We start from the raw sequence: 24861 nt of genomic DNA, 5'->3' as shown, positions 1-24861 counted from the left end.
TTAACGTTTTATTATAAAAAATTAAAAAAATCTAACCATTTTGTCTTTCATTAAAAGTGAGGAAAAAGAAAAAAAAAACTAGATTTTAACTGAAAAATCTGACTAGGTTTTGGTTTTGGATGAAAATAGCAACAAAATTGAAACCTTAGGGACCCAGATTCAAAAGGTTTGAGTTTTGAACTAAAGTGGCAAAAATGACCAAACCTCAGGAACCAAAATGACACTTTACTCTTTTTAAAACTTTTAGAATTCTTTTTGTTTATCACTTTATCTATGAAAAATATTGTTTGAATAAATTGGTAAAAGACTAATGTCCCCTTAGGTGGGGTCCGCGTAACATTATTGTAACATTATTTAACGTTACAAATAAACCCGGTTATTGTAACATTATGATCGTTGTCAATTTCATACACTAAAGTTTGGTATAAACATAAAACACGAAAATATAATTTACCATATACTCTTTTTGACAACATTAGATGATTAAACTAAGGAGTTGAATACATGATATAACCATTAGTTCAACTCAGGTAATACGTTAAACTTGTAGTTGTTGTATCTGAGAAGACAAACATGTTCTCAAAGGAAATGCGAAACCTCTTTTAAGAGAACCATGCCTCACCAACTCTACTTCTACCCCTTCTTCGAATTTATTTATTTCGAGTGTAACCCGTTGATGTTGTTTTTCTTTCGTAAGAAAAGACTAATGATATTATTATTAACTAATACACCAAGTACATTCACATAATGAAAATATCCCAACTAAGAGCTTAACGTTATACACTCTTATTGATACCATTAGAATATTAAACTAAAGACTTCAATTCATATTTAACAATCAGGATCCTTGATCTTGCCCATCCAAGTTGGCGGCAACATTCCAGTTTGTTCATGAACCGTGTTAAACAACGGCGGTAACATCTTGTACACCCCGGCGACTTCCTTCATAGCACCACTATGACCATCACCCTCCTCCCCAACACCACTTGCACCGGTCCAAATACTAATCTTTGGTTTTAGTCCCTTAACCGCCTCCGCGTTAATCTTGGCAATTTCTTGATACATTCCACCATTGATCATTAGATAATCTCTCAAAGCTCCATAGTTACCTCCCAATGCACCCAAAAGGGTCCTTATGTAGGTACCTTGGGCCTGTGCAAGGGCGACAAGACCTTCAGCCTCTTTTTGTTTTGCGTATAGTTCACCATCGGCAACTTGTTGACGAGCAAAGAACGTCGCCTCGGCCATAGCCTTTTGAGCCTCCGCTTCTTTTTCTTTCTCGTACAGAATTGCTTCTGCCGCCTTTTGTTTCCTGTAAAGTTCCCAATTCGCCTCTTGTACCTAGGGGTGCAAACGAGCCGAGCTACTCGTGAGCTACTCGAGCTCGGCTAGAAAAAAAGCTCGAACGAGCCGAGCTTAAACGAGCTCGAGCCCGAGCCTAAAAACAAGCTCGTTTAGTAAACGAGCCCGAGCCCGAGCCCAAGCTTCGGTTATCGAGCTCGAGCCGGCTCACGAGCCTAATCGAGCTTTCTGTTTATATTTTTTTTATTAATATATTAGACATATATTTATATAATAATAATTACCATTTATATAAATATATAAAAATAACTAAATTATATGTATAATAATAATAATTATAATTAATTTAAATTAATTAATAAATACAAAACGAGTCGAGCCCGATCCGAGCTCGAGCTTGAAAAATTAACTTCGAGCCGAGCTCGAGTTTTAGAAATAAAGCTAGAATCGAGCCGAGCTCGAGCTTTCATATGTTAAACGAGCTCGAGCCTGGTCGAGCTCGGGCTCGGCTCGGCTCGGCTCGTTTGCACCCCTACTTCTACCTTTTATCATATCCAACTTAATGATATTAATTACTATTCAATACATACAAGTTTAATGTCAAAGTCTGCATGTATGTATGTATGTTACCTTGGTTTCATACTCAACACTAGCTTTACTCAAGAACTCGGCCTTAAGTTTCTCGGTCTGAGTCAACGCGTTCATGATTTCAACCTCCTTCTGCAGCTCGGCCTCCCTAAGCGCCACCGCCTTGGTTGCCTCCACCTCGGCCACCTGTGCATCCTTGGCACACTTTGCCTTCTTTATGGCCAGCTCGGCATTTGCTTCTGCCACTTCGGCCTCCCTCTCATTCTCGAACACCTTCACCTCCGTCCTCACCTTTACCTCTTCCTTCTTCCCCTCTCCTTGTCTCTGCGTCGATATGATCTTTGTTTCCGCATCAATCTTAGCCGCGTTCTGCAGTGTTTGTCCTTCTCGAAGCTTTGCTCCTATTTCACCCTATATCATTGTCACAACTCAAAACATTATCAACTTACAGTTAAACCAAGATTAATTAAAGTTACGTATGATGATTAATTATCACCTTCATCTTGGCCTCAGAGACATCGATTTTCGCCTGATTTGCTGCTTCCATCTGTGTCTTTTGTCCTAAATATGAGAAATACTCGTGTCCAGCAACGTCCACAAGTTGTTTGACGTTCGCATTGTAGATCCATAATCCGAACTGATTCATTTCCAGCTGAACCTTATCGAAAACCTCCTGCTTAAACTCCTTGGTTCCTTTGAAGATCTGTTCCATGGTCATGGAGGCAGCGAGGACACGTGTCTCGCCCTCGATGACCCCCTTGACGAGCTCATTCATGTGGTTCGACTGCTTATCATGAGAGGAGATGAGCCTGGCATATTTGTGGAGACTCTCTTGGTCATCAGCTCGTGGACCGATAGTGAAAACAGCAGGGAGGATGAAGGGGAGTTTCTCGGCACTCATGGCCATTACTTCGAACGTGTAGTTCACCGGAGAGATGTCGAAGATGGAGTAGGATTGGCCTGGAAATACCCATGATTTCTTTGCGATTTTGATGTCGTCGATCCCGGATCCAGTGATGACTAAATACTCGGATGCCCTTGCCACCCTATACATGACTGCCCCAAGGATATTTGTAAAGTTAATGCAATATGAAAGCGACGTAGATAATCATGCAAGTTAATGTTTGGATCAGGTCCCACACTCATACTCTATACACTCACGTATGTATATGATTTGATCAGGAAGTGAGAAATAGAAAAGCTTCTGAAGTCACTATAAATAGCCTTACTTACAAAAGAAACGTGGTTACATGAAAACCACTAAAATTACCGAAGTTCCTAAAGAAATGGTATACCCACTCTTCCACCTCAACGGATACATCCAAATATTTCGGTTAAAACAAATACTAATTCTAACTTAACTATTTTAAGATAATCCATAATGTAAAACACAAATGCGTTAGTCTTCAATTCATGCAACATGTACGCAGAGCTGTTCCAATGTTTTTGAAGGCCCTAAGCGAACTACAAAGTCAAGGCCTATTGAATTGGTAAAGAAATTGAGATTGAGATTTGAGACATTGAATAACTATAGTGATGATTTTTCCTAATTTTGGCCCTAATTTTGCTCAATCCGCAATCAGTTTCACATTGGTTACTCAAAAGAAGCCGCAAGTAACGAGGGTTGATGTATTGTGTGAGTGGACAACGCAGACTCCTAGTGTAAATTCTAAATCTTGGGCCTAGAAACGTTGTTTAAATGGCAAAAAAAAAAAACAAGTTTAATATATGAAAGGAAATAAAATTGGAGGCCCTTGTTTTATGGTGGCCCTAGGTCTTAGACTAGATTGATAAGCCTTACGGGCCGACCATGCATGTACGTGAAGTATTTCACCACTACTAGCTCATTCCATGCACTTCAAAAGAACAACTCACGAGCCATGACCCGCGACCCACGAACAAACCCGACCCGAGTAAAGCTAACAGTTAAAACATTGCCTACGAGATATGTTATTTCTTGTTTATCCTTCTTTTCATTAATTAACCAACTGGGGTAGCCCAGTTGGCCACCGACACCCACCTCTTCCCAGAGGTACCGGGTTCGAGTCTTGGGAGTGGCATATGTCGCCCAGGGTAAGAACTCGGCATGGGGAAGTCACCGCGGAGCTAGCTTGGTCGGGTAGCGGCTCCCGGAGTGAGATCACTCCGGCGGTTGGGAGGACCGTGCACTATCCCCCCTTCTTTTCATTAATGATTAAAAAGTAAAAGAAATACATTTTTTATATGCAAAACTCTTGAAAACCTCACATTCTAAATAATACTTCATCGTCTGCCTTGAAAGATTACAGTAGTTTGAGTTTTGTATACAAATTAGATTTTTTTTCGCATGGATTATAAAAAACATATAAATACCTTCTGTATGTGGATCTAAGTCTCGGTAAGGTTGCCGGAGTTTATGTTGATGTTGTACAATGTATCATGCACAGAACCCCAAACACTGATCTACAGTTCGCTTAATTTGGTGTTCAGTGAGATATAGACGATGGTCGGGTTTTATGGATCGAAGAGTGAGCTGATTAGTGATTATGACTGGCTGAAATGATTCAGGAGAAACCACCGGCGAAATCGTCGCTTTGGGAACGGGTTCTGACTCCATCAAAGTTGAACTAATTTTTCTTTCTTTCTTTTTTTCTTTTAACTTTTTGTACAGATCAGATTTTGAAATCCACATGTATTCATTCTTGGAAATTATTGGAAATTTCGGTGTTTATCGAGGGATTTTGATGATATTGGATTAAGTTGTCCACTATGTTGATCTTGTTAAAAACTAAACGAGTTAGGAGATGTAGGAGTGTAGGCTCATTTCAATTTAATAAGAATGGGTACTTATCGGTTTTGTAAATTCAATATATTTTATTTTAGGCCTATAATTAAAATCATTTTTAACACCCCACTTGCGGTATACACATATAATGTATATATGTGTAGGCCCTTAGGGGCAAAAGTGAAAGTGCACTAATCTTAACATTATTTTATTAATTTCATGAAAATAACGTTAAAAAGCGAATGACGGTTAATCATGCATCATGTGGTGGTGTTGATATCCGAAAGACATGGGGGTACATGCGCTAATCGGCTTTTGTCCCAATTGACAAGTGTTATGTGCCTTATGTCCAAGGCTTGATGCAAAACTACTATCGAGCCGGGCACTGGAAGCAGCCTCTCTATTCCTACGGGGTAGATGTAAGGTTGTCTACATCTTACCCTCCTCGGACCCTACCTTATCTTTGCTATTGGTGGGATATATTAAGTATGATGATGATGAAATAAAATCATTTTTACTATGGGCATGTTTATTAAATCAAATTGGGTTTTCATCTTGTAATGAATTAACTAAGTATTAAACTTATTTGGGCTTAAGGAATGGATCTGATTTGTTTTCCAACACGTCGACCAGTGGCGGACCCAGGATTTTATTTTAATGGGGTCCATTTTCGGGTCGGTCCTCGTTCGGGTCGAGTTAAAGTGAGGTTTGAACTAGATTTTAAAAAAGAAAAAAGAAAAATGGGCTTATCAAGGATTGAACCCATGACCTCTTGGTAGAAAAGAGGAAGATTTACCACTACACCAGCTTTCTTTTTATTTCTATGGTGTCCACCTAATTGTATTTATGGGGTCCATATACAATTTAATATACCAAATCTACTATTTTTTTTTAAAAAGATTGGGGTCCGGGGACCCCAGTGGCACCAATGTGGGTCCGCCCCTGACGTCGACCAAGTATATGGTTCTTTTTCTCTTGAACATAATAGGTAACAAAAGAAAATGCTACGGTTATTTCTCAACATAACAATCAAATTCGTTCTTGATTCTCCAAGTCTAATTTGTTCAAACTTTTTGATAGTACCATCAAATTAATTAGTTTGATCTGATAGTGAATACACGATTCGTAGAGATTATCCAAGAGATTCCTAGTTTGTTTATGATTCAAGAGTTTCTTTAATTCAATATGCAACAGCGAAATGTGGCACATCACTCAATCATACTAGGCTACTAAATGTGTCGATCAATTGCTTTCACCTAGCATAACCTTCCATAGCTGATGGATGATATATCTTTGTAAACGATATTATGCTATTGTTAATGATTGCATTTGTTTTACTAAACACGCATGATAACGCTTGCCTGTAGTCACATTGGCTCGGTCAAAGAACCGGTAGTTAAGATGGCAACCAAACCAGACTAAAACATTATTCCACACAAATGTAAAGTATCATAGTTTGGGGTAGTTTCTGTAAATGTATAAATGTCTAGATAGTATAAGTATATAAACTCTTATACAAACTCTAAAGCTATGGGTTATGAGGGTGGTGGATTGGATCGTGGATTTTCATGCGGGACATGATTCTCATGGTACACTGCCCCCCTTTCGAAACCATGGTGGTTCACATGGTTTAATTCATGGCAACCATAACCCTCTTTCAGTTAATTATGGGATTTTGATTGGTGGGGGAGGATAGTGGATGATATTGGGGGTCATGGTCCACACCATATAGGGTGGTGGATTAGGTTAGTGGATGAGGGTAAGGTGACATGACGCTAACATTGGAGGATAATGATAGTCATTTGGGTCATAACCACACCACATAGCCTAATGATCATGCAATCAATACAACTTTCCAAAATATTCTCCTTGTGACTCTGATTTGTTATCCGAGCCTACAGAGCTCACTGGCACCACCATCTTCTTCCACTAGTGAAACAACCACCAAAGCACACAAGCAACCACCAGAGCATACAAACTTTCTTAGTTTTTTTTGTTACAATCGTCACTGCCTTTTCAATCAATCGGTGAAGCAACCTTACACAATCTATATTGCTAAAAATTTAGTTCAATCGGAGTTCCTTTGTTTTTTTTTTCTTTGCCGAATGATCATCATTCAGTCATCGTCGTTCCTCATCTTTCAGTGGTTAGGTTTTTAATACAAATTACCCTTTGCTTTCGCTGCTTAGAGTTTCTTTATCTTGCACAAACAAGTTACGTGATGAACAAGGCGAAACCTCTAACAAACACTTTCAGTCGAAACTTGTCATGTTGAACACGAAGAACAAGGCAAAATTTCATTTTGATAAACCATGATACAAAGACATTCAGGTGAAACTTCAATTTCCAAACCAACCTTAATTATTTTGGGTCACACAAGTTTCAAGTGAAACTTCAAACTTTCATCACATTTACCAACTTTGTCACCATGGTTGAATGTCAGTTCAACACTAAACTAAAAAGTGTACAAACTGATTGGGGAGGGGAGTTTCGTAACCTTTCTCCCTTTTCAACCAGGCTTGCCCTCCTTGCCCATTCTTACCTACCAAAACGTTTCTGGCACTTTGCATTCGAAACCGTTGTGTACCTCATTAATCGCCTTCCATCCAGAACCTCTTCCAATAAATGTCCCTTCTATCAAATTTTTAATCGCAAACCAAATTACTCCTTCTTTCGTGTTTTCGGATGTCAATGTTTTCCTTATCTACGTCTGTATAATCGTCACAAAATGGATTTTAGATCTACGTCTTATATTTTCCTTGGTTACAGCCCTCATCATCACGGTTATCGTTGTTTTGACCCCACAACAGAAAAAACACACACACACACATATATATATATATATATATATATAGTCAGACATGTGCGTTTCAATGAAACAATCTTCCCTTTTCAAATTCGCGTTTCCCGCCATTCCTATCATCCGCCACACCTATATCTCCTTATGTGTCCATTTTTCCTGAACCCATTCCACATCACACACCTAATCCACTGACCACCACTGACCACATTGATCCGTCAGTTACCACCGCTATCCCTTCTATCTCTAAACTATCATCACTACAACCCTCTACTCCCTCACAATCCACATCTTCACCTTCACCTGACCCACCTTCCCCGGTCCCTAGTTCCTCTACCCCTCAGCAAGATACTCCCACTCCGCCTCCACCACTTCCACCGCCTCGTCCAGCTCACCTACGCCAAAATCCTAAATGCACCACTCCCTATAACCCCTCCGCCTACACAATTACTACTTCCTCACCCCCTAATGAGCCTACCTCTTTTACTGTTGCCAACAAATCCCTGGAGTGGCGTCTTGCCATGACCGAGGAGTTTGAAGCACTTTGCAAGAACGAAACATGGTCCTTGGTTCCCTATGGCCCTAATACTAATGTTGTTGACTGTAAGTGGGTTTACAGGTTGAAGACAGATCCCCACGGCGTGGCTACTAGGCACAAAGCACGCCTTGTTGCCAAAGGGTTTATGCAACATTCCAGTTTTGATTATCATGAAACTTTTAATCCAGTCATCAAAGCCACCACCATTCTGGTTCTTTTATCTCTTGCTGTGACAAATGAATGGTCTCTCTGTCAGTTAGACGTACAAAATGCCTACTTACACAGTGATTTGACCAAAACCATTTACATGAAGCAACCACCAGACTTTGTTGACCCAGGAAAAACAAATCATGTGTGCCTTCTTCATAAGTCCCTTTATGGGCTCAAACAAGCCCCCCGAGCATGGTTCCATCGGTTATCTACTGTTCTTCACCAACTTGGTTTTCGTGGGTCGAAGACGGATCCTTCATGATTCATTATGAACAACCGTGGCACTCTTGCGTATGTTCTTGTATATGTGGACGACATTATCATCACTGGAAACAGGCAAACAGCCATTGATAACATCGTCAATCAGCTAAGCTCCACCTTTGCCATTAAAGACCTGGGTAGACTCCATTATTTTTTAAGGATTGAGGCTGTCCATCATAGCAAAGACCTTATCTTATCACAACAGAAGTATTTATTAAATATTCTTCAACGATCCGGTCTCTCAGATTGCAAACCAATGTCTTCCCCTATGTGTTCCTCCCAGGTGCTTACCATTGATGACAGTTTGCCACTTTCCGACCCTGTGCGGTATTGCCAAGTTGTTGGGGCTTTACAATATGCCACTCTCTCTCGCCCAGATATTGCTTTCGCTATGAACCGTGTATGTCAGTTCATGAATGTCCCCACAGAGAACCATTGGTCAGCTGTTAAACGCATCCTATGCTACTCAAAATGGACTACAATTTGGGTCTTCTTATTCATCACACATAGGGCTCCTCCTTGCAGGCCTTTACTGATGTCCATTGGCAAAACCAACCCTCAACAGTCTAGGCCTTCTTTGACTCTGATCGGGCGGGATGCCCTGTCGATCGTCGATCCACCGGGGGGTTTGCCATTTATCTTGGATCAAATCTCATCTCTTGGTCTGCTCGTAAAAAACGAATAATTTCACGATTACAAGGCACTTGCTGATACTGTCGTTGAATTAATTTAGTTAAAGTCGCTTCTACATGAACTCGGTTTTTCAGTCAAAAGGCCTCCGATACTTTGGTGTGACAATCTGGGAGCTACCTACCTTTCTGTCAGTCCTGTTTTCCATGCTCGAACAAAATACACTGAGGTTGACTTTCACTTCGTTCGTGAATAAGTGTCTCAAAGAACACTAAATGTTCAATTTATTTCCACAAATGATCAAGTTGCAGATGTCACACCCCCAAAATCCACACGCGGAGTACCACCGCTTGGGAGCGTGACGTGACCAGGATCAAGCCATCAATCATATCAAACATAGCATTTAATAATTATAAAAGTCATTAAAGTAGTTCATCACGACATGATCAATGTTTCAAAACCAAGCATTGTTTAAGTAGCGGAAGCATTGTTATAAACCCAAGTTAAAATACTGAAATGTCATAAGTGTCTAATCAAGTAATACGATCCTTGTCCACAACGACCGGCTCCTCTTTGTGCAAGCTCCAATGTACCTAACGATCTGCAAGGCATGTAACAGAATGATCAACAAACTAGTTGAGCGAGTTCACAGTAAGTAAGTGCGTAACAGTAAGTAACGGGTGGCACTACTGGGCCGATAGTAAGTTATATAGGTGGGGGCTTCCCATGTTATGTGACCACTAGACTATTCGTATTAACTACTCGTATCATCCCTGTTCTTCTTCCGAGAACAGTAGCGCGTATGGGGTGTACGTAGGTCTTACGTACGTATCCTTCATAACCGAGGATAGGAAACGCGGGGGTGTACGTGGGTTTCACGTACGTATCCTTTGTACCGAGGATAGAAGTAAGTAATGCGTACACGTAGGTTTTACGTGCGTGCCTGACATCCGAGGCAGTAATTGGCATATGACCACGTAGGTGTTATCCTAACCTACGGAACCGTCCTGACATCCGAGGATCATGGTAGGTGATAGTCTAGGAAAGCATATGTACGTTCTTAGTCAATTGTAACCTTTATCCCATTCCCACGACCCGGGAATCCCATGCCTTAGTAGAAGTGTGAACTCACCTGGGTTTGCTCGGCAGACAGTGTAATGCTCAAGTATACAAGTAAGGAATCAACCACGTCCTATCATGGTTACTATGCAAGTTAGGTTCGTATGTAGCATGTTTGTATCACGTATGGTATCAAGTATGATCATGGCAATTCACATAAACGTATTAGCAGTTCATATCAAGTAACGAGTCCAAGTAGTCAGCCCAATTAACATAAGCAGTCCAATTAGCAACTATGTAACAAGTCCAATAACATAACAGTCATAAGATTGGGCCCGTGACAGCGTAGGCCCAAAACAGTGTACGTGCAAAGAAGGTCTCGAGTCGCAACCAACGATCTCGAGTCGCAACCGGTGGTTACGAGTCGCAACAGGTGGTTTCGGTTCATCATGGCCCGGTTACGAGTCACAGCCGGAGATTACGAGTCGCAACAGGAGGTTGCGAGTCGCAACTGGTGATCTCGACTCATCACGGTCTGGTTACGAGTCGCAACGGGACTCGCAACCGTTGTCTCGGCTTGTGCTGTTTGTGGTCTCGAGTGGGGTTCCGACTCGCAACGAGTGATACCGAGTCGCAACCGTGTGTGTAACTGGTTTCCATAATTCCTGCATTGACTTGTCCGTGATTCTAGCAAACATCTAAGGCAGTTTCGAAATCAGATCAAACATGACAATTATCATCAATTACCAACCTTTATCAGTTTCATAACATAGCAAATTATCGATCAAACAAGGTATTTTATCAAGAACTCTCATGAACCCTAACAATCATATGAACCATTCTTAACAATTCGCATGAACATATATCATAACATTTAATCCGAATCGTCTAACACATCGACTGATTGCAAGCATTCCGATTTCCATTTAACTTGTATCATACCATCCGATTTCTTGTGACCCTTGACTATACACATGAACATCACACAAAACACATATATCCGATTTCATGAGCAAGCCAATTACGTGAACATTATCTATTATCGACCCAATCTAATAATATCGTACACAACAAGTTTCGGTATCAAGCAATCATCAACATACAAACCATAACACACAATCAATCAATACATAATCACTAACCGGATTGGAGAAAAGACAAGAGGGTGATCCGAGTAGGGGTGTTCTTGCCGTCGGGTTCCAAGCGAGCCGAGAGAGAGAGAGAGAGAGCAAGTAGGGTGTGTGTGTTGCAAAGATTGTAAAACTAAAACCCTAAGATGTGTGTATGAACATATACGTGTGAGGTGAGGGTGGGCCGAGACCTCACTTGGGCCGGCTTGAGGTCTCGAGTCCCTTACATGGACCGAGTGGGTTTGCAAACAATAGTAAAGCCCAATTGATTTATGGATCGGGTGTAGTGTTGTGTGATCCAATAACGCAACATTTAAACATTTAATCGTAACATTCATTTAATCAAATAAGGTTCACATAAACACATATTGTTACACAAGCAAGTCTAAAGTTCGAGTTGTCACATTATCCCCAACCGATTGGAAATTTCGTCCCGAAATTTGGTATGCACTCACTGAGGAAGCTAGGTAAGTTATAGCATTCACTGGTTTTCCTGGGGTGTCACATCCTCCCCCCGTTGATCTGGAATTTCGTCCCGAAATTCCGAAGTAGTAGCTTCAGCCTCAGTAGTGGTAGCATTGGTTTCGAATAACTGGGGGTACTTTTCTGTCATCCTGTCTTCGCGTTCCCAGGTGTACTCTGGACCGCGTTTGGAGTTCCAACGAACTCGAACAAGAGGGATTCTCTTGCTTTTGAGGACCTTCACATCCCGGTCCGTGATTTCTACTGGTTCCTCGACGAACTGCAACCGCTCGTCGATAGTGAGTTCCTTAAAAGGAATGATGAGGTTTTCATCTGATAGGCACTTCTTTAGGTTCGATACATGAAAGACATTGTGAACTGCCCCGAGTTCAGCTGGTAGGTTCAACTTGTAGGCCACCTTGCCAATCTTTTCTATAATTTCGAATGGTCCGACGTATCGCGGATTCAGTTTACCCCGTTTGCCAAAGCGAACCACACCCTTCCAGGGTGAAACTTTCAATAAAACCCGGTCCCCGACCTCAAATTCCAATGGCTTTCTACGCTTGTCTGCGTAGGCTTTCTGACGGTCGCGTGCTGCCGCCATGCGTTGCCGTATCTGTGTAATCTTTTCTGTGGCGTCCACTACAATCTCTGGACCCGTAATTTGACTATCTCCCACCTCTGCCCAACAGAGAGGTGACCGGCATTTACGTCCGTACAATGCCTCGAATGGAGCGGCTTGTATGCTGGTGTGATAACTATTATTATACGAGAACTCCACTAAAGGGAGGTGCTTTTCCCAGCCGTTGCCGAAGTCGATAACGCATGCCCGAAGCATGTCTTCTAGAGTTTGGATCGTTCGCTCAGACTGTCCATCCGTCTGAGGGTGATATGCTGTGCTCATGTCTAGTCGTGAGCCGAAAGATTTATGCATCGCTTGCCATAGTTCTGACGTGAATCGTGCATCGCGATCCGAAATGATAGATGTGGGCACTCCGTGCCTCGAAACAACTTCCTTAAGGTAAACGTCTGCGAGTGTGGAGAACTTATCCGTTTCCTTTATAGGTAGGAAGTGTGCAGACTTGGTGAGTCGATCAACTATCACCCATATCGTATCGTTCCCACGCTGGGATCTAGGTAAGCTTGTGACAAAATCCATGGAAATTTCTTCCCATTTCCATTGCGGTATCCTAGGCTGCTGGAGTAGGCCAGCTGGTTTCTGATATTCGACCTTGACTCTCGCACAGGTCAAGCATTTTCCAACGTATGTAGCGATGTGGGCCTTCATACTAGGCCACCAATAAGTAGTGCTGATGTCGTGGTACATTTTATCCGACCCTGGATGTACCGAATAGCGAGACTTGTGAGCTTCATCCATTACAAGTTCGCGTAGTCCGCCATAAAGAGGGACCCAAATCCGGCCCGTTACATAGTAGGCGCCGTCTGCCTTCTGTTCCATCTGTTGTCGTGAGCCGCGTAAGGCTTCAGCCTTGACGTTTTCGGGCTTCAATGCTTCTACCCGAGCATTTCGTATCTGTGCTGGAAGGCTAGACTGAATCGTAAGCTGTAGCGCTCGCACGCGCTTCGGTAAGGTGTCCTTTCGGCTTAGAGCGTCAGCCACAACATTGGCTTTGCCTGGATGGTACTTAATGGCGCATTCGTAATCGTTAAGTAACTCGACCCATCGTCGTTGACGCATGTTCAAATCCTTCTGCTTAAGGATATGCTCGAGACTCCTGTGATCGGTGTAAATCGTGCACCTGGTACCGTACAGGTAGTGTCGCCATATCTTAAGCGCGAAAACAACAGCTCCCAGCTCTAAATCGTGCGTCGTGTAGTTGCGTTCATGAACCTTGAGTTGCCGAGAAGCGTAGGCTATCACTTTATCACGTTGCATCAATACACAACCCAGACCCTGTATTGATGCGTCACAATATACCACGAAGTCATCTGTGCCCTCTGGCAATGAAAGAATAGGTGCGCTGCAGAGCCTATCCTTTAGATACTGAAAAGCAGTCTCCTGGGGCTCTCCCCAGCGATAGGTAACACCCTTCTGTGTCAGTAGCGTAAGCGGCTGAGCAATCTTCGAAAAGTCTCTAATAAACCGTCTATAATAACCTGCCAGACCCAAGAATTGGCGTATTTCCGTCGGCGTACGCGGTGCAGGCCAGTTCCTGATTGAATCTACCTTGGATGGATCGACATGAATCCCATCCTTGTTTACCACGTGGCCTAAGAAGTGGACTTCACGAAGCCAGAAGTCGCATTTAGAAAGCTTAGCGTACAGCTGTTCCTTCCGAAGGAGTTCCAATATAAGGCGTAGGTGTCGCTCGTGCTCTTCCTGACTCTTGGAGTAAATCAGGATGTCGTCGATGAAAACAATGACGAACTTGTCGAGATAGGGTTTGCACACCCTGTTCATAAGATCCATAAATACTGCAGGTGCGTTCGTAAGCCCGAACGGCATAACCAAGAACTCGTAGTGACCATAGCGAGTTCTGAATGCTGTCTTAGAGACGTCCTCCTCGCGGACTCTCAGCTGATGATAACCTGACCGTAGGTCGATCTTGGAATAGTAACACGACCCTTGCAACTGGTCGAATAAGTCGTCTATGCGTGGAAGAGGATAACGGTTCTTCACCGTCACCTTGTTCAGTTCCCGGTAGTCTATACACATCCTGAACGTACCGTCTTTCTTTTTCACGAAAAGCACTGGAGCTCCCCAAGGCGAAGAGCTTGGACGAATGAAACCCTTTTCCAAGAGTTCTTGCAGCTGCTTTGACAATTCTTCCAATTCTGATGGAGCTAGACGATATGGTGCGCGAGCTATGGGTGCTGCTCCTGGAGCGAGCTCGATCTGAAATTCGACCTGACGATGAGGCGGTAAGCCAGGTAAATCTTCAGGAAACACCTGAGGAAAGTCACGTACGACTGGTATATCCTCCAATTTCTTCTCCTTTACTGATGCGTCTGAAACAAGAGCCAAAATGGCTGTGTGACCTTTACGTAAGCACTTCTGAGCCTTCAAGAATGAGATGATGCCAACCACTGCACCACTCTTGTCGCCTTGAACTTCAAGAGGTTCCTGACCCGAACGAGGAATGCGAATAATCTTCTCGCTGCATAGGATTTCTGCCTGGTGTTGGGATAACCAATCCATCCCAATCACGACGTCGAAACTTCCCAAAACTATGGGGATGAGATCAATCGAGAAGGCTTGACCAGCTAGGATAAGATTACAACCTTGAACTACGTGCGTGGCTTCTAAACTTTTACCGTTAGCTAACTCTACTACATGTTTGGTGGGTAAAAGTGTTGGTGCACGTTTTAGCAGTTGACACATTTTCACAGACATATAGCTTGTATCCGCACCCGAATCAAATAAGACAGTAACGTAAATATTGTCGAGGAGAAACTTACCCATCACAACGTTGGGATCGTTCACTGCGTCGCCACGACCTAGTACGAATGCACGGCCCCTTGCCTCGTTGCCGTTGTTGTTTCCCCCATTGTTGTTGTTGCCATTTCCCTGATTGTTGTTGTTGTTGTTCTGGTTCCTGTTGAGCTGTGGGCAGTGTCTCTTGATGTGGCCTTCAGCACCACAATTGTAACATCCTTTGTTGCCCTGTTGTTGGTTAGGCTGAGTGTGAGGCTGCTGCTGACTCTGGTTCGCAGGACGAAGGCTTCTACAGTCTTTGGCCTCGTGACCCATCTTGAGGCATCTTTGACAACGACCCTTGTTACACTGACCGTTGTGGTGCTTGTTACAGTTGTTGCACTTTGGAAGATTTCCGCGATATCCACCCTGCCTGTGGCTACCTGACGACTGCTGGTTAGGGCTTTGATAGTCGTCAGTCTTTCGCTGCTGATTCTGGGACTGAACCGAAACTGATGCTTTGCTTGAATCCCCCTCCCATTTCCTCTTGTTGTCACTGAGGGTAACGGGGGTAGCTGAAGGAGTGACTGTAGTAGTAGCGCTGACACGCTTAGGCAGTTTATTCTGTTCCACTGCCTGATCGGTGATGCGATGAGCGAGGCGTTGGATTTCCTGGATGTTTTCGAGGTTAGCCGACGTCACGTGGCTCTGAATCTATGGCGCCAATCCCTTGAGATACAACTCAATGCGCTTGTATGGAGGGTCTACCATAGTTGGACACAGCACGGCCAGCTCGTTTGACCGCTTGGTATACGCTTCAATCTCCGACCCAACCATTTTCAGATTGTACAGCTCGTCTTCTAGCTTGTGAATATCTTCACGCGTGCAATACTCACGCTTGATGAGTTCCTTAAAATCGTTCCATGGGGTGGCGTTAGCAGCTGCCAACCCAAGAATCTGCACCTGCGCGTTCCACCAGGTTAGCGCGATTCCTTCCAAAGTGCCAGTAGCAAACTTGACCTTGCGAGCCTCAGGGCACTCGCACATTTCGAATACTGATTCTAGCTTCTCGAACCAGTGGAGGAGTCCAACCGCTCCTTCTGTGCCGCTGAAAGAGTTTGGACGACAGTCCATGAAGTTCTTGAACGTGCAGACAGGCTGCTGCGCGTGTTGACCTATTGTGTACGAATAGGACGAAGTTAAATACGAGTGTTAATGTAGGATCTAAAGATCCTAGTGTGTGCCTATACTGCAGGATATACTACCTGCTTGAGCTGCTGCAACTGCCGCAGCAACTTGGGCTTGAACAAGAGCCTCTAGTTGGGCTTGTGTCATGTTGATTCGTCCAGACATGATCTTCATTGTAACAAGTAGCATACGTAAGAATGGTTCGCGAGTAGGGCGATGACAGAAAAGTGTAAGCACGCAGGGATTCTCATGCTATAGTATCATGTGTATCTAAACGTAATGCGAGCAAAGTTCTAAGCAGTTCTAGCAAACAGGCAATAAACATAACCTTATTACCTAGGATGTCGAGTCTTGCACGTGGAGCGAAGCGTCGTTGTGGATCGTTGAGAGCACTGTTCTGGTTATAGTCCGGCTTTAATAAAAACGTTTTCCCATATTAAAACCAAGTTCTCTATAACCAATGGCTCTGATACCAATCTGTCACACCCCCAAAATCCACACGCGGAGTACCACCGCTTGGGAGCGTGACGTGACCAGGATCAAGCCATCAATCATATCAAACATAGCATTTAATAATTATAAAAGTCATTAAAGTAGTTCATCACGACATGATCAATGTTTCAAAACCAAGCATTGTTTAAGTAGCGGAAGCATTGTTATAAACCCAAGTTAAAATACTGAAATGTCATAAGTGTCTAATCAAGTAATACGATCCTTGTCCACAACGACCGGCTCCTCTTTGTGCAAGCTCCAATGTACCTAACGATCTGCAAGGCATGTAACAGAATGATCAACAAACTAGTTGAGCGAGTTCACAGTAAGTAAGTGCGTAACAGTAAGTAACGGGTGGCACTACTGGGCCGATAGTAAGTTATATAGGTGGGGGCTTCCCATGTTATGTGACCACTAGACTATTCGTATTAACTACTCGTATCATCCCTGTTCTTCTTCCGAGAACAGTAGCGCGTATGGGGTGTACGTAGGTCTTACGTACGTATCCTTCATAACCGAGGATAGGAAACGCGGGGGTGTACGTGGGTTTCACGTACGTATCCTTTGTACCGAGGATAGAAGTAAGTAATGCGTACACGTAGGTTTTACGTGCGTGCCTGACATCCGAGGCAGTAATTGGCATATGACCACGTAGGTGTTATCCTAACCTACGGAACCGTCCTGACATCCGAGGATCATGGTAGGTGATAGTCTAGGAAAGCATATGTACGTTCTTAGTCAATTGTAACCTTTATCCCATTCCCACGACCCGGGAATCCCATGCCTTAGTAGAAGTGTGAACTCACCTGGGTTTGCTCGGCAGACAGTGTAATGCTCAAGTATACAAGTAAGGAATCAACCACGTCCTATCATGGTTACTATGCAAGTTAGGTTCGTATGTAGCATGTTTGTATCACGTATGGTATCAAGTATGATCATGGCAATTCACATAAACGTATTAGCAGTTCATATCAAGTAACGAGTCCAAGTAGTCAGCCCAATTAACATAAGCAGTCCAATTAGCAACTATGTAACAAGTCCAATAACATAACAGTCATAAGATTGGGCCCGTGACAGCGTAGGCCCAAAACAGTGTACGTGCAAAGAAGGTCTCGAGTCGCAACCAACGATCTCGAGTCGCAACCGGTGGTTACGAGTCGCAACAGGTGGTTTCGGTTCATCATGGCCCGGTTACGAGTCACAGCCGGAGATTACGAGTCGCAACAGGAGGTTGCGAGTCGCAACTGGTGATCTCGACTCATCACGGTCTGGTTACGAGTCGCAACGGGACTCGCAACCGTTGTCTCGGCTTGTGCTGTTTGTGGTCTCGAGTGGGGTTCCGACTCGCAACGAGTGATACCGAGTCGCAACCGTGTGTGTAACTGGTTTCCATAATTCCTGCATTGACTTGTCCGTGATTCTAGCAAACATCTAAGGCAGTTTCGAAATCAGATCAAACATGACAATTATCATCAATTACCAACCTTTATCAGTTTCATAACATAGCAAATTATCGATCAAACAAGGTATTTTATCAAGAACTCTCATGAACCCTAACAATCATATGAACCATTCTTAACAATTCGCATGAACATATATCATAACATTTAATCCGAATCGTCTAACACATCGACTGATTGCAAGCATTCCGATTTCCATTTAACTTGTATCATACCATCCGATTTCTTGTGACCCTTGACTATACACATGAACATCATACAAAACACATATATCCGATTTCATGAGCAAGCCAATTACGTGAACATTATCTATTATCGACCCAATCTAATAATATCGTACACAACAAGTTTCGGTATCAAGCAATCATCAACATACAAACCATAACACACAATCAATCAATACATAATCACTAACCGGATTGGAGAAAAGACAAGAGGGTGATCCGAGTAGGGGTGTTCTTGCCGTCGGGTTCCAAGCGAGCCGAGAGAGAGAGAGAGGGCAAGTAGGGTGTGTGTGTTGCAAAGATTGTAAAACTAAAACCCTAAGATGTGTGTATGAACATATACGTGTGAGGTGAGGGTGGGCCGAGACCTCACTTGGGCCGGCTTGAGGTCTCGAGTCCCTTACATGGACCGAGTGGGTTTGCAAACAATAGTAAAGCCCAATTGATTTATGGATCGGGTGTAGTGTTGTGTGATCCAATAACGCAACATTTAAACATTTAATCGTAACATTCATTTAATCAAATAAGGTTCACATAAACACATATTGTTACACAAGCAAGTCTAAAGTTCGAGTTGTCACAGCAGATGTCTTCACCAAGCCACTCACTCCCTTCTTAGCGCTTCCTGTTTTTAAGGTCCAAGTTGCAGGTCGTTCCCCGGCCTCAACTTGCGGGGGAATGTTAGACTAAGAGTCTTAAGTTATTATTAATGTTAGTCCAAGAGTCCAATATTTATTAGTCTAGATGGTCTAATTTGTAACTTCTTGCCCTATATAATGGGCTGCTTTGTATCCTATTTTCATCAACAAATAAACACAACAATTACAGAACCTTACGGTTCATTGACCACGTATTATGGGATTCTATTGAATGTGTCTTTGATCCATACACCGCTTCATGGGTGTACACGCTTAAGCATAATTTCTTAAGCTTCAGATGAAACGGGATGAGGTATGCATATGCGTTTGTTAACATTGGTGAATCAGTCAAGGGCAAAGACCTGATATTGTTTGTTATCTGTAGATAGCGTGAGGAATAAAACGACATCAAATCTACTATACTTGCATGTTAGTCTCATATGGAATTTAGTTAACTCTAAAGTCTCCTAATTGTTCATGATTACATGATGACAAAGCCTCCACAATGTGCTATAACTTCAGGTTTTGTTGCCACTACAACTCATGTTGAGTCCTCGGTGTAGCTCCTGACTTTGCAACACATGGCTTATCAACCAGATTATAAGTGTATGCCAAGTATCACTGCCACAACTCAGCCACATCAAGCTTTCTATAGTGTTTGTCTCTTAAGAATCAATGCAATATCAATCAAGGACGTAGAGACTCTTATTATGGTTACAACACCAACTACAACAAAATCAATGAAGGTCGTGGTCGTGGTGATAATTGTAGCCAATTTTATTGGGCATCTACACAAAACATGGTATATGACACATGCAACATATGTGGCATATGGTACATTACTTCAGATTGCCCAATTGTGATCCAGTAACTATTCATAATAGTCGACATATATACCAATTATGCACATATACAATCACAATTAGGTTCCCAAGCAAGCTCGATGTGGTACTGATATACAGGAGCTAACAACCATGTGATACTGAATTCAATAAATCTTGACAATTATGAGGCACATCATGGTTATTACTTCCTTCATGCTAGTAACGGTAAAGGCTTTCCTATTCTTCATATCAATTATTCCAAAATTCATTCCCCACACAAATCTACATATCAAATATAGTTCATGTTCCTGAAACTAAAAATAATATTTTACATGTCTAAGAAACTTTCCTGGATTACAATGGATTCTTTAAATTTCATTTTTCTTTTTTTGTTGTGAATGACGAGTCTTCACGCATTATCCTTCTCACGAGTCTGAGTGAGCATGGTCTTTACACTTTTCGTCTTCTATTTTTCGACACTATTTATAAGATCACTTTCTGTACTATGTTCTTCCGCCGTTTGGCATTGGAGGCTTGGTCATCCATATCATTGCCTTTGCCAAGTTGCATTTATCCAATTCCTATTTTCGTAGTTCAAGTTATTTTTATTTAATATATTGTAATGTTTGGGGTCCTAGGGCTACCGATATTTCATGCTTTGTTTTGATCACTTTTCTTGTTATATGTGGGTTATTCCTTTAGTACAAAAATAGGATGTTCACAACACATTTACAACCTTTTTTCACATGGTTGAATGACAAATTAAAACCAAAGTAAAACAGGTTCAACCTGATTCAGGTGGTGAATTTTCGCCTTTAGCCAGCTTCTTCACATATCTTGGAATCAGTCACCAGTTATCATGTCCTCACACGAGTGAGCAAAACAGTTTTGTCAAACATCCTCATCACCATGTTATTAAAACTGACATTACCCTTCCTACACAATCCTCTCAGTTCCTAATCTTTCACCTTTGATAATGATGTTTATCTTAGTAATCTTATGCCTTCCCGCATATCATCCAATAAATATTCTTTCGAAAATCTTTTCCACTGCCATCCTGACTACTCTTTTGCTTCATGTGTTTGGTTGTCAATGCTTTCCACATCTTAGACCATAAAATCCTCACAAAATGGATTTTTGTTCCACGTCATGTATCTTCCTTGGTTGCAATCCCAAGCATCATAGCCACTGAAGTCTTGATCTTACAACAGATCGTATCTATATTGCTATACATGTTAGATTTCTAAAGGATAATTTTTATTTTCTTGCCACTCCTTAGTCTGTTCCTCTAAGTACCTCATCGAACACTTTAACATCCTTTACTGATTTCACATTTCCTAAAAGACATTCCACACCAACATTCTCCTCCAAATACTCCTCCTACACAACCTAACAATCTTTTGACACCAAACACGCCTCAATCTCCTTCCACTTTTTCATCATTCTATCAACCTCCTCCTAATCCTCATCTTCGTGATCATCCTTCCAACCTTCGAAAAAATCCAAAACATCATGTTCCATATATTCCATCTACTAATCACGTGTCGGTGTTTTCAAAACTCTATGTCGAACCCACTTCCTTTACTATTGCAAATCTACATCCGTTGTGGCTTAAGCCATTATTGAGGGATTGCCAACACTTGTTAATAATGGTATATGAACTATAGTATCTCATGTTCCTAAAACTAGCGTTATTGATTTCTAGTGGTTTACAAGAGCAAGAAAGATCAACATGGCATTGTTACACGCTACAAAGTTCGCCTTGTGACTAAAGAGTTTCGTCAACCTAAAATACACTTTAATGAAACCTTCAATCTCGTTGTTATATCCACTACCATCCATTTGGTTCTATCTCTTTTTGTTACAAACCAATGGCCACTTCGTCCACTCAATGTTCAAAATGCTTTCTTACGTGGTGATTCACAGAAATAGTGTACCTCAAACAACCACTAGGCGTAGTTGATCCCAAGCATCTAGATCATGTTTATATGTTACACAAGTCTCCCTAAAGCCATAAATAAGTTCAGTGGACTTGGTTTCATCGTCTTTCTCAAACTGTTCAATATTTGGGGTTTCATGGTTCCAAACCCGATCATTCCCTCTTCACTTACAAAATTGGGGAATTCCTTTTATACATTGTTACTTATGTGACAACATCATTATGTCACACCCCGATTTCCACGTGTATCACCGGTGGGCCCGGTGGGGGATTAACGTGACGTAGTTGGCAACAATATAGTCAAACCACACAATATATAAATGCACAGCGGAAGCATAAAGATAAATATATTTCAACTATTGAATGTAATATCCAAGTATCACAATCGTCGAAATATAATCCACAGGGGATCAAAATAAAAATGTAAATATTGTTCAACAGACGTAGGCATCTTAGGCTTGCGAGACTATTTATTGATGCTAAGGAGAAATATCCAGCCTATTACGCTTAGTACCTGCATTTAATCTTTTTGGGAAAATACGTCAGTTTACACTGGTAAATACATTCAACCGACACCTTTGTAAAATGTTTAATAAAATTGATTTGAATGCACAAGGCACAAACTCTTTATAACTTGGGATAATTTATAATTAAATCTTGTAAAAGAATTACATGTTCACTATGCGTTCAGTCGCCCGGGTCGTGCCGGGTTTAAGGTTAATAGACACGCCACAAAGCATAAAGCCGTGGCAGGAAAACCAATGGTTATACCTTTAATTAATATAGACACAATGCCGGGTGTACGCCTACACCCGTGTGTCGAGGTCGTGGCCATTTCGTAAAATGATGCCAAGGATATCCGGGACATGGTCATTAAGCTCCTAAAGGCGTAAAGCCAACAAAACAAGTTTTTAAACGGGTCACATTGATAATACCCAACTACTAATGAATTGGGGTCAATTGCCCGACCAAGCGGTATTTTAAATACCGTAACCCAAGCCCGTATAACGGAAAATAAGTTAAAAGTATTTACCTTTGCAAGTAATATCCTCAATCAAATAAATGCAAGTATCTTTTACTGGTCTCCTATTCTGGAACGAAGGTTTATAACAACCTATTAGAATCCTAACGGGTCTTTAATGTAGCCTTAGCTAGACCGGTTGGTTTCAAAGGATAATTATGGCTTAATCGCGTGAAAGGCGAAAACCGGGAATGGAATGTGATTTGGACCCAAAAAGTTTGAAGACTTGTTTCGTATGGGTAATATAACCACACTCTGGATTTTGAGGTTAAAACAATAAGGTTTGACCCGTTTCGGCTAGTTTATGTAAACTAGTTACATAAACCGAACCGTGCGCGCAAAAGGCGTAACGGGTAACCGTAAGAGTCCTACACAGGTTTCCTAAGTCAATGTGCTTTAAAGAGGTTGTGGTATCAGTAGGATACCTTCCATAATGCCCGTAACGAGTTTAAATCCATTATATGCCCTGTAGGGGTATTTCGGTCATTTTTAAAGATTATAAAAGAGGTTTCTGAGTTCTACAGGAAATATGAGTTTTCCGAACAGTTTATAAAGTCCAAAATACTTTATTTATTATTTAAAATCAGTAGCAACTGGAATCGGGTCAAAATACCTTGTAGAACTCAAGTTATGCTCGAAAAGGGTATATTCGGTATTTACCGAACCGATGTCATAACCGCAGGTTATGAGCAGGTTAAAAATAATTAAAAATCTTTAAAAATTCCAAAATATTATTTTTCATCAGTGTGTAAAAGGTTTGGTGCCAAAATTTGGGTTTAGATAGGCTTTATGCTAAATGTGCCGTTTATTTACTAAAGTTTCCGTAATTGCGCTATTTAGCATAACTCCTATTCTAGACCTCGGATTGACGTGAAATTTTAGGGACATGCTTAGAAATCAGTAACTAAGGTTATTGTCCTTTCACATGTCAAAAATTCTCGTTTTAAATTGAAAAGGGCGTTACGATCAACTTTTAAGCATTTAACGGAAATGTGCTAAAGACTCGGACAAACAACGAACCGGTCACAGAGCGTTATACCATCATGTAACCTGGTCCTAAGAGAGTCCTAAGGCATATCTAAATCATACCATAACGGGTCAGAACTGAAGTCAAAGCAAAAGTCAAAGTTTTGCGACTTTCGGTTCCGAGCCGGGTCAAAACAGTAAATGGTCGGATCAAACAAGCTTAGACTAGTTAATATACTTATTATCATGTTATATGAGTGTTAAAATAGGTTACACGGCATCTACATTACTGATTATGCATAAAATCGCAAAATAGCATTCTGTTGACTTTTTCTAAGCAAGTTTGACTCGACATTCGGACTAGTTAGAGTGGGAATCAGAGGGTGCCCTTTTTGGGGTTTAAAGCCAACATGATTACCAACATATAACTACCTTTCATTCGACAAACCACTAGACCATTTGTGATTTATCGTAAAGTCAATCGTTAATTACGACGGATTGACTTTTAGGCTATAACTAAGCAAAAACTAAACCACAAAGGATTAGGCATACTTACAGAAGTCTAGTGAATGACCAGAGATGTTAGAAGAGTGCTCTTGAGCTCTAGAAGTGATCAAGAAAGTAGGTTTGAGCTGTGTTTACTAAGTGCACAACTCATGGCCTTTTATAGTGAAAATGGAAGCACAAGATCATCACAACTAAGTCTATAATTGCTCATGGATGATCAGCAGCTGTCCCTGAGTGCTAGGGGACGTTTAGGGGGCGCCCATGCTGCCATAATTGCATCCAAGGTCGGTTAAAGCAGCAAACAGTGAACCTGTGCACGTTTTCTGCACCTGGCGGTCTGACGCGGCCCGCGTTAAGGATCAGGCTACCCTTACGCGGGCCGCCTGAATCCCAATGTCAGGAACCGGATCTGCACTACCCGCGCGGCCCGCGTAAGCTTCTTGGCTTCTTCGATGCGGCTCGCCTAAGGCCTGTAATTCAAG

General features: G+C 41.9%; 2 protein-coding genes across 2 annotated transcripts; one reads left to right on the top strand and one right to left on the bottom strand.

Moving 5' to 3' along the window:
• Positions 1-831: 831 nt before the first annotated feature.
• Positions 832-2944, bottom strand: LOC110898560 (flotillin-like protein 4). Its single transcript, XM_022145354.2, has 3 exons — positions 2387-2944; positions 1933-2301; positions 832-1341 (listed from the first exon to the last, which is right to left on the bottom strand). Exons 1-3 carry the CDS (start codon positions 2942-2944, stop codon positions 832-834), a joined length of 1437 nt encoding a protein of 478 aa, XP_022001046.1.
• Positions 2945-8470: 5526 nt separating this feature from the next.
• On the top strand, positions 8471-9148 carry LOC110901252 (uncharacterized mitochondrial protein AtMg00810-like). Its single transcript, XM_022148091.1, has one exon. The coding sequence runs from the start codon at positions 8471-8473 to the stop codon at positions 9146-9148; it is 678 nt and encodes a 225-aa protein (XP_022003783.1).
• The last annotated feature ends 15713 nt before the right edge of the window (positions 9149-24861 follow it).

The sequence above is a fragment of the Helianthus annuus genome, chromosome 13 (genome assembly GCF_002127325.2).
Source record: "Helianthus annuus cultivar XRQ/B chromosome 13, HanXRQr2.0-SUNRISE, whole genome shotgun sequence".
In the NCBI taxonomy this organism is placed as follows: Eukaryota; Viridiplantae; Streptophyta; class Magnoliopsida; order Asterales; family Asteraceae; genus Helianthus; species Helianthus annuus.
Note: the sequence above shows the minus strand (reverse complement) of the source record. Positions and strands in the feature narration are given on the sequence as shown.

Coding starts and splice junctions, on each gene's coding strand:
- LOC110901252 (XM_022148091.1), top strand. CDS start 8,471: ATGAACAACCGTGGCACTCTTGCGTATGTTCTTGTATATGTGGACGAC.
- LOC110898560 (XM_022145354.2), bottom strand. CDS start 2,944: ATGTATAGGGTGGCAAGGGCATCCGAGTATTTAGTCATCACTGGATCC. Junction 2,302..2,386: donor TCTCTGAGGCCAAGATGAAG/GTGATAATTAAT, acceptor ACAATGATATAG/GGTGAAATAGGAGCAAAGCT. Junction 1,342..1,932: donor GTGTTGAGTATGAAACCAAG/GTAACATACATA, acceptor TTGCACCCCTAG/GTACAAGAGGCGAATTGGGA.